General features: G+C 35.7%; 1 protein-coding gene across 4 annotated transcripts in view; it reads left to right on the top strand.

Moving 5' to 3' along the window:
• Positions 1-10,047, top strand: part of LOC103596914 (nesprin-1) — a 168,877-nt gene that overhangs the window by 67,148 nt on the left and 91,682 nt on the right. For all 4 annotated transcript variants that reach the window (XM_008580689.1, XM_008580690.1, XM_008580688.1 and 1 more), the window contains 4 exons: positions 1,338-1,487; positions 2,028-2,204; positions 2,762-2,917; positions 8,400-8,555. In XM_008580689.1, coding sequence (XP_008578911.1) covers positions 1,338-1,487; positions 2,028-2,204; positions 2,762-2,917; positions 8,400-8,555 — 639 coding nt within the window. The remainder of the gene's footprint in view (positions 1-1,337; positions 1,488-2,027; positions 2,205-2,761; positions 2,918-8,399; positions 8,556-10,047) is intronic.

Below are 10,047 nucleotides of genomic sequence, written 5' to 3'. Positions count from 1 at the left end.
CGATAACTTCGTATAATGTATGCTATACGAAGTTATTACGCGCCTCGCTCAGCCAGTGAGCGGGAACCGGTCTGCATGTGGGATCCGAACCCTCGGGCGGGAGCGCCGCCGCGCTTCCCAAGCGGCGCACTTATCCAGTGCGCCACGGGGCCGGCCCCTGATTTAAGCTATATTAAATGGAAACGTACATTAAACTGCTTTTGCTCACAAGTTTAAATGAGTTTTGTCTCAGATACCTTGCTTTTTCTCTCTTCCATCGTATTACATACTAAAAGTGAACTATTTTACAAAGCCCTGCTCAGATGGCATTTCTTTCAAGGACTTCTTTAACACGTGTATGTGTGTATGCATTGGGAACTTTGTCTGGCCTTGTTTAAACTCTGTTTCTCATGGGCAAAATGTAGGCAATTATACCTCCTTCATGAAGTGAGTGGTTATGAAAATTTATGACATAATACATGTAAAAGACCTATCATCTGTTGTGTCTATTATATTATGTAACTGGCACTCAATAAATGTAAGTACTCCTCTTATCTGGAAATACATCTACTTCCCCTGAAATCCCAGAACATTTTATCTTTATCTGTCTTTGACATGCATCACCGTGTATCAGGCATGATAGCTGTGTTTAATGTATGTGCCTTCTCTCTTCTCGTCAGTAGCTGTACACTCCTAGAGGGAAGGAACCATCCACGTTCATCTCTATATCTTTCAGTACCACATAGAAGTTAATCTATAAACATTTTAAGTGATTGCTTGTGTTCCTCCAAATCTTTATAATAAATACTTATTAATGCATAAATAATGCTATATTAAGTAAGATTCAGAATTATAAATATACTTTAGTTAAAGACTACGGAAATTGGCTATGGTCTTAGGAATAAATATCAGAGTGCCAAAAAATCTAGAAAATGATAGCCTGTAGTGTGGTATTTTTCTTTCTTCATTTAACATTCCTGAGTCATAATACACAGAGATTTTACAAGATCATTAATAAAATACATCTGTTGAGTGTTTTGTAGTTAAATTTTTTTAAACTCATAAAACTAGCTATAAAATAAGAATAATATTTTCTTCTTGCTGGTGTTTTGATTAATTAGTTAATGTTTATACAATGCTTGTAGTATTGGATGTCAAGTGAACATGAAATGACTATTATTGCTCAGGGTTTGCTTGATGTTTAATTTCAAGTTTTTATGGGTTAAGATCTAAAAACGTCATTAAGAAATGTTATCTGTGTTGGTACATTAATAAGAATTAATGTAGAGTTTTTAATTTCATAGAAGTTGGGATTGAATTTTAACACTTGGTACTTTTTCTATCTCTAATTTGGGTAGCTTCAAATGGATAAGCTTCCTTCACGCAGTGCCATTTCTGAAGTCATGAGTTGGATTTCTCTAATGGAAAATGTTATACAAAAGGATGAAGAGGATATAAAAAATTCCATAGGTTACAAGGCAATTCATGAATACCTTCAGAAATATAAGGTAGTTAACATTTTTTGAATTTTCATATTTTTAGACCATTTTATTAGAAAAATTTTTAAAATTTGAATGATAGAAATCAGATCTTAGGATGTATGTTCTATACACAATGACCAGATGGACATTTAAGAGCAGAATAACTGCACCTCTAGTAATAGGCACAGAAAAGTTGTCCAGTATTAGGAATCATTTTGAGTCATTTTAAAAAATCATGCTATCATTTATAAATATTTCATAATGAGGGTATGTAATTTGTCCAGTTCTATATCTTCTACCTATATATAAATATATCATAAATCTATATATATTCTAAATACATATATATATGTGTGTGTGTATAAATTTGTATAAACATATGCAAATATATATTCAACTTTGGAAAATAGCATGTCATATGATTACACGCAAATTGTGCCATTTGGAGTAAGTCACGGAAGACATAATATTAATCTTATGGTTACTTAAAACTTTCCAAATGCTGACAAAATAATGACATTTATATGTATGACCTTGTTTTACTATTTTCTCCTCTCTTTTTGTTAGGGTTTTAAGATAGACATTAACTGTAAACAGTTGACAGTCGATTTTGTGAACCAGTCTGTGCTACAAATCAGCAGTCAGGATGTAGAAAGTAAACGTAGCGATAAGACTGATTTTGCTGAGCAACTTGGAGCAATGAATAAAAGTTGGCAAATCCTGCAAGGTCTAGTAACTGAGAAGGTAAGCAAACTGGCCCACCGCTGCTGTCCATATTTATGTGAAAACCCCAAGAACAGGTGCACTCTAAGGAAGACTCATCTAACAAGGAGTACAGCTGTGCCAGGCTAAGAATGTTTCAACAATGCCAGCGAAGCTTACATTGCTCTAAACTTTCTTCAGTCCTATTAATTATTTTCTCTAATGTACCCTCCATTTTTTGTATATTTCATGTTGTTTCAGTTTTTTAAAGATGCCTCTTAATTTCTTTTGCCTTTGCTTCAAGTTGACTTTAGTCCTTTCTTGCTTACCAGTAATAATCTTTGATTGAGACTTCATAAAATCCATTTTTTAAATCGTATGTACAATGGGCTATATTTTAAGAATTATTAATTTGGGTCCTTTCTTGCTTACCAGTAATAATCTTTGATTGAGACTTCATAAAATCCATTTTTTAAATTGTATGTACAATGGGCTATATTTTAAGAATTATTAATTTGAAGGATATAGCAGCCAGAATCATTAGCCTGCCAATGATTTAATACAAAAATACCAAATTTCATTTCATCATGTTTTTTCAGATCCAGTTGTTGGAAGGCTTATTGGAATCTTGGTCAGAATATGAAAATAATGTACAATATCTGAAAACTTGGTTTGAAACCCAGGAAAAGAGGCTAAAACAACAACATCGAATTGGAGATCAGGCTTCCGTTCAGAATGCACTGAAAGACTGTCAGGTAACCTGTCCACGTGGTTCCCATACATCATTTCACAGTTTCGTGGCCTATGCTCAAGGAGTTTGTAGTCCCTGAGAGTTGGGAGTTAAATATTTTTTAAAAAGTTGTACTTGGTAAAAAAATTTCTGATTATATGAGTTCATAGAGTTTTCTTTAACTATTAGGTTTTTTTCACTGTTTTTAAAATGTGAAATGTGAAAATTTTCAAGCACACTCATAAGTAGGGAAAAATGCTGTGAACCTCATATACTGATCATCAGATTTAATAGCTTTTTAATATTTTTACATATTTGCCTGATTTCATAGTAAATCTCAAACATCATGTCATTTTAATCCCATGTACTACAATACACATCTCTGAAAAATAGACATTTTCTTATGCAACCATAATATTATCACCACAACAAATTTAACATTAGTTCCTTACTATTATTTAATGCTCAACCCATAATCATATTTCCTTAATTGTCTTTAAAATGTCCTTTTCAATTTATTTATTCAGATAAGGATTCAGTGTCCACATGCTACATTTGCTTGTTAGATCTCTGAAGTATCTTTAATGTTTTTTTTAATCCTATTGACTTGTTGCAGAAACTGTCCACTGGCCTCCTATCCAGGATTGGCCTGTATACTTCCTTATGATGTCATTTAACTTGCTCTTCTCTCCTCTGTATTTTCTATAAATGGAAGGTAACAGTAGAGGCTTGACTGGATTCCTGTCCAACTCACAAGCAAGTGCTTTGCAGGTGGCAGGGCTAACTTCCTATTTTGTCACCGGAAGCACACAGTCTGCTTGTTCTATTGTTAGTGATGAGGATCAAGGGTTTAGGTGGAGTGGTCGTATCCCAAATGTTCCAGTGACTTAGGAACACATAATCTTTCCTCAGGTATTCTTGCTTATACAAAAGAAATGCAAGCTCTTACAGTTAATGCTGTAATGCTCACTCGTTTGTACTATGTTACCGATTAGTTATGACTGTTCTGTTAAAGTAAGGTTTCCCAAGACATGAAGACTCGACTTTGAAGTAATTCTGCAGAAAAGCACCCTTCCCCAAGTTTTGTCTTTCTATTCCAGATTTCACATAAAAAGAACCTTGGTAATGATCTGCCTTCTGACTAGCATTTTTTTCCGTTTGGGGCACATATAAAAAAGAATCCATTTAAGTCCTCAATCAAAGCGTTTTAGTTTGGAAAAAGGGAAGAGATGCTCCTGGTGCTGGGCTTCCCAGCTAATGGATCATGATTTTGAGACTGCATAAAAATGATGAAGAAAAACATCATATAGAAAAATACCTTGAAGTAATAATAATAATAATAATAATGATAATAAAATACCTAACATCAGAAGATAGATGTGTAAAAGACTAAAGACCAAAAACACATATTTCCAGTTTTCTAGGGGCCAGTAGTATTTCTAATTTAGATTATAAATTCTAAAATCTACAAATAAACCAGAATTGTAAAATTTTACTTTGAAGGAAGAAAACTCGTACCTTTTATTGAGTTTCTAAGTTAAAATATTTTTGTTAATATACCTGTTAAAAGGTAATTAAAATTCTAAGTATTAAAATATTAAGCTTATATTTTAACTAAGTTAAAATATTTCCATTAATATACCTGTTAAAAGGAAGTTCTAAGTGTTAGCATTAGCAAGATAAGTGCTTCCTTATTGCATTATTGTGATAAACTTTACTATGGAAAGACTGAAATGCCACATTAATATAATTTCCTTTTTTTTTCTTTCCTTCTTTTCTTTTTTCTCTTTCTTATTTTTCTTCTCTTAATGTACCTTTTTCTTCCATTTTCCATTTTGTTTCTTTTCCTGTGCATGTCTTCTATTTAACAGAGAAACACATTGCTATCTGGAAAATATAGCAGAAGCGTGGCCAAGTCTCACTACTTTTAGGATCTAAGTTTTAGACCTAAGTTTTAGACATAAGTTTTAGACCAGAGGGTCAGGTCAGGCAGCATTAGGAGAAAAGCTTAACATGTGGTTTCAAGAACTCTATTTCAAGGACAATTTGTGATTTCAAATGAAAAGTGTCATTTTTTGAAACAAAAAGCAGAATGAAAGTTGCCCACACAATTATTTTGAGACGTTACATTTAAATCACAATAGCCTAACTGGCAGGTTCTATTTGGTGATACTACCAACATTAATAAAACTTATCATTATTTTTGAGAAATCTCTTCCTTTGGACCAAAGTGTGAAATTCAAATGAGCATACTTAAATCAGTGACTGGATTCAAGCTTTATTTTGTTTTTAAAATCTTGAATATTTTTCCAATATTTTAGAAGTGACATTCATTTAAACCAACTTAAAAACTGATATTTATGAATTAACCCAAGTTAGGAATGATTTATTATAATGAAAGTGTTAGGTTTAGCTTTCCCCTTCATTTATCGGAAACAGAATCATCTTTTAATTATTATTGAAAGGAAAGGGAAACCACCTTTATTTTGCACAAAATATGTATTTCAATCCTATTTCCCTCCTGGGTTTTGATCTTATGCCATCATACGTGTTCAGGGCATTTTTGAGATGTGTTTCTAAGCAATGGATCATCTGTTTAGTATTGCTCACTGAAAAAAGTTGACATCTATGGATAAATGAGGATAAACAATTTCTAATGGTTGAATTTTAGAATCATATTAAAGATATATTGGAAGAATTATTTATGGTTACTTAATCTCTTACAGAAGTAGAGAGAAAAGTCCTTAAATAGTAAAGTTAATTATGTTTTCTATACTGCATAAAAAAACGGAAACTCTAGTAATCACTATATTCATTTTCTGGTAATTATCAAAGCTGTCAAAATATTGACAAAATTATAAAGTGAAAATGAGAGAACAATATGAAAAGCAAAAATGATCTCTTTAAGCTACTAAACACATGAATTTCTGATTAACACAGTACGACAAATATAGTTTCATGATAATTCAGGAGGAAAAAATAAATAAATTTGCAATGAAGCATGGCAGATTACGAAATGGCTGGGTGTCTTACATTTGGCCAGTTTTTCAAGCTTATAAGATATTTTATACATATTTGTCTAATTTTATTTCTTTGAGGTAAGCAAAAAATTATTATTATCCCTACTGTATAAATGAGGTAGAAAAGAAACCAAAAGGTTGAACCACAACAGAAACACAAATAAAAGAGGTAAAAATAATTTTTAAAAAGCACAAAATTTGTAAATAATATAGCAGAGACTAGACTCCTCATTAACACCTTATCAACAACACTACTGATGTCAGAGGTAGGATCTGGGGGGCCTGATAGGCAGCCTCAGCCCACCTCTTCCTTTTACCAGGTTCTTGACTGTGCCACAGGAAAGAATTCAAGAGCAGAGTTACAGTAGAAAGTGAGAACAGGTTTAAAGTAACAGATGAGAAATACAGGTTCCACAGAGAGACTGCAGTCGAGCTCCAGAGGTTGGGCAGAGCCCACATCAAGTCTAACACAAAAGCAAGAAATACACCCTTAACGTTCAGTACAGAGTGCAGGTTGGCTCAGGAGAGTGAACAGGCATGTGCTAAAAGTAAGCTTAACACAACAGTAAAGCACACACACCGCAACCAGAGAGGTGCAGGTTGGCCCCAGGAAAGTGAACAACCACTCCACCTTCTGCTGCTGGGATTTGACTTCTATAGTTTTGCCATCTAATGAATATTAAATTAAGGGGGGTGGTGGTACCTCATTATGTAACATAGTCTTGCACATGCTCAGGTGGTCTTCTTTTGGAGCATGTTCATTGGTCAAATTCTATCACATGTACCAGACATATTCAAGAATATTTTGTGCTCTCTAGCACTTCTAGTGGAAGGTCCTTCAGAGTATGAACTCCACGTTACTGAGCTTGCCCAGCTACTAGAGTTATATAACCCCTCTCTACTGAGCATGTCCAGCCACTGGGTTTGCATAAGCCAACTGCTTGTGGTCTCATTTTCCCTGTGTTGGTGCCAAAAATAGGTCTAATTAGCAATGGTAACTTTCCTCTAGGTATTCAAGAATATTTTGTGCTCTCTAGCACTTCTAGTGGAAGGTCCTTCAGAGTATGAACTCTACGTTACTGAGCTTGCCCAGCTACTAGAGTTATATAACCCCTCTCTACTGAGCATGTCCAGCCACTGGGTTTGCATAAGCCAGCTGCTTGTGGTCTCATTTTCCCTGTGTTGGTGCCAAAAATAGGTCTAATTAGCAATGGTAACTTTCCTCTAGAGGAGGGCCTAACAAAGGGGCCTGAGACCATGAGGAATGGCTTCTAACCCAGAGGTATGTCCTGAAACCTGAGCCCAGGGATCGTGAGCACTTCTTATCTCACTACCCAATATTAGTTCACATATATAGATTGTGAGAGGGAGTGAAATCTTTTTTACACAAGTGAGACATTATTCAAACTTAAAATATTTTGGAATTTTATCCCCTCTAACCTCTAGGGCTAAAATTCCAAATCTATTTTTAGTTCTGGGAGTGTACTTCTGAATATGAGGATCTAACCACACCTTAGTACCAGTTTATCATATTATCCTAATGTGGGGTATACATCCCCCCAGGTTCAGCTGAGTCACCTCCAGTACTGAGCTAGGAGGCAGTGTCTCAGAAGACTTGGGTTCCAATCCCTCCTCTGTCCCTCACCAGTTCTGTGACCCAAGACGGGTGGGATGACTTGATCTTCCATTTATTTATCTATAAAATGTTGATAGCAATCTCAACCTGCTTCACTGAGCCTCACAAATTTTCAAATGGCATTAAAACATGTTAGGATTATGATGTATGGCTAAGTATGAGCTCCAGATCTTTTTCTCATTTTATTTCCTTTCTTGAACATTTCATGCTGACAGTTATAAATGCACATCCCAAAGAAAATGAGGATTTGACTCATGAGAAAAGCCTATTATCTTTCAGAATCACATAGAATCAGAGCATTTTAGAGAGAAAGAGAGGATAATAGAGATTATCTTTTCCAATCTTCTGATTTCCCATCTGATGAAACCGAGGCCCAATGGAAGTTTCTCACCCAAAGTGACACAGCTTTAGAGTAGCAGAAATGTGACTAAATCTCAAATACTGGGGCCCAAAGTACTGTTCTTTCACATTTCTTCCTTTGGGCTAGGCTGTGTAGCTTTTCAAATACTAAAATACGTGAATTTAAAAATATAAATCATACTACTGTTTCCAGCATATATTTCTTTCTTTGTAGCTCCTTGAAAAAATTACTTGGTGCCATTTCCATATCTAGAAGGTAATCAAATTTTACTTTTTTTTAAAGTTATGCTAATTTCCCATGGATAAAAAGACATTTTTTTACATTTAAGTATAGGAAGAAGAATTGCTGTAGAGACCCTCTTCTGAAAATGATAAGCTTTTTGAATTAGTAAAAGGTTTTTAGGACATGAAATTATAATGGCTCAATTTCAGTGCACCCCAGAGTTCCATCTATAGAACAATTTTAAGTGACTATTTTTTAAATCTTTCAGGATCTGGAAGATTTGATTAAAGCAAAAGAAAAAGAAGTAGAGAAAATCGAGCAGACTGGACTTGCTTTGATTCAGAACAAGAAAGAAGAAGCCTCTAGCATTGTGGTGAACACGCTGCAGGAGCTCAACCAAACCTGGGCAAACTTAGACCACATGGTAATACAGCTCGTGGAGAGCCGGCTCCAAGACTGTGTTTGCCAGCTCACGTGCAAACTCTGAGTTTTGGTTTTCCTAAAGTATCTGAGTAAATAATTATCCATATTATACATCATTTCTGTACTAAGTTCACTTCATTAACCTCTTTTTAAACAACATCTAGGGCTGGCTGGTTAGCTCAATTGGTTAGAGTGTGGTGCTCATAAAAAATGTCTAGCTTCTGGTATTTTCTGTAATCTTATTATACACACTACTCTCTCAATGAGCTTATCCATTCCCATAGGTATAGGTACCATCTAAGCACACGTAACTCTTAAATGTGTATCGACAGCCTGGATTTCTCTCCCAAACTCTGTATAGAGACAGAGACAAAGAGAAATCCAACTGGGAAATATCTCCTCTTGCATGCCCAGTAGACGTCTCAAGCTTCCATGCCCAAACCGAGCCCTCATCTCCTCCCACAGGCCTTCATTTTCTGCCATCTCCGTTAATGACAGCTCCACACTTCCAGTTGCTTGGGCAGAAAACCCAGGAGTCTTTCTTCTCTCCGCTTTTTCACATCCACATCTAGTCCATCAGAAAATCTTCTCAGCTGTACTTTCAGAGTAGATTAAAATTCAACCCCTGGCCCTACCTCTGCAGCTAGCACCCAGGTCTAAGCCACCATCATCTCTTGCTTCAGTTATTTTGATGGCTCCTAAATAGTCTCCATGCCAGAGAGGATTAATTAAAATGGAAGTCAGATCATACCACTCCTCTGCTCAAAATCCCCCAATCGCTTCTTATCTCTTTCAGAATGAAGCCAAAGCCTGGTACTGATGTAGCCTCTCTCTCTCTCTCTCTCTCTGACCTTGTGTCCTGCAATGTCCCGCAGGTCCCTTTTGCTTCTGCCACCCTGGTCTCCCCCTATTCTTGAACTCAGCAGGCAGGTCCTCCACTCGGGGACTTTGCTCTGGCTGTTGCCTCTGCCTGGAACATCCTCTCCCAAGTATCTGCATGGTTCCCTCCCTCTGCTCAAAGCTATTGCTCGAGCGTACCATCTCAGGGAGGACTTTCCTGACCACCTGTTTTAAATGACAGCCTCTTTATCCCCACCTTTCACTCCCCAACTCTTTTCTGCTTTGCTTTTGTCCATATTAGGAATATTTATCAACTTCTAACATGTAGTACAGCTTACTTGTGTGTTTAAATTTCTCTCACTGAATTGTAAGCTCTATGGAGACATTTGATAAATATGTGCTGAATGACATGTTGGATCCTCCAATAATTAGGACTATAACAAGAAATACTACTCCTTGGAGTGCGAGATCACAATATTTACTATATTAGTAAAAATTTAGTTCTTTCATAAAAACATCTCCTCTTGAAAAAAAAGAAAAACAATACAAGGGAAAAATACACTATTTAGAAATTCTCACTAATCTGCTTTCTTTGTTTTCATGGCTGCATTGTGACTGTCATGGGACAGGCTCTGGTGCCCGTCTGCACCCCT

This window comes from Galeopterus variegatus, unplaced genomic scaffold (genome assembly GCF_000696425.1).
Source record: "Galeopterus variegatus unplaced genomic scaffold, G_variegatus-3.0.2 Scaffold2146, whole genome shotgun sequence".
In the NCBI taxonomy this organism is placed as follows: Eukaryota; Metazoa; Chordata; class Mammalia; order Dermoptera; family Cynocephalidae; genus Galeopterus; species Galeopterus variegatus.
Note: the sequence above shows the minus strand (reverse complement) of the source record. Positions and strands in the feature narration are given on the sequence as shown.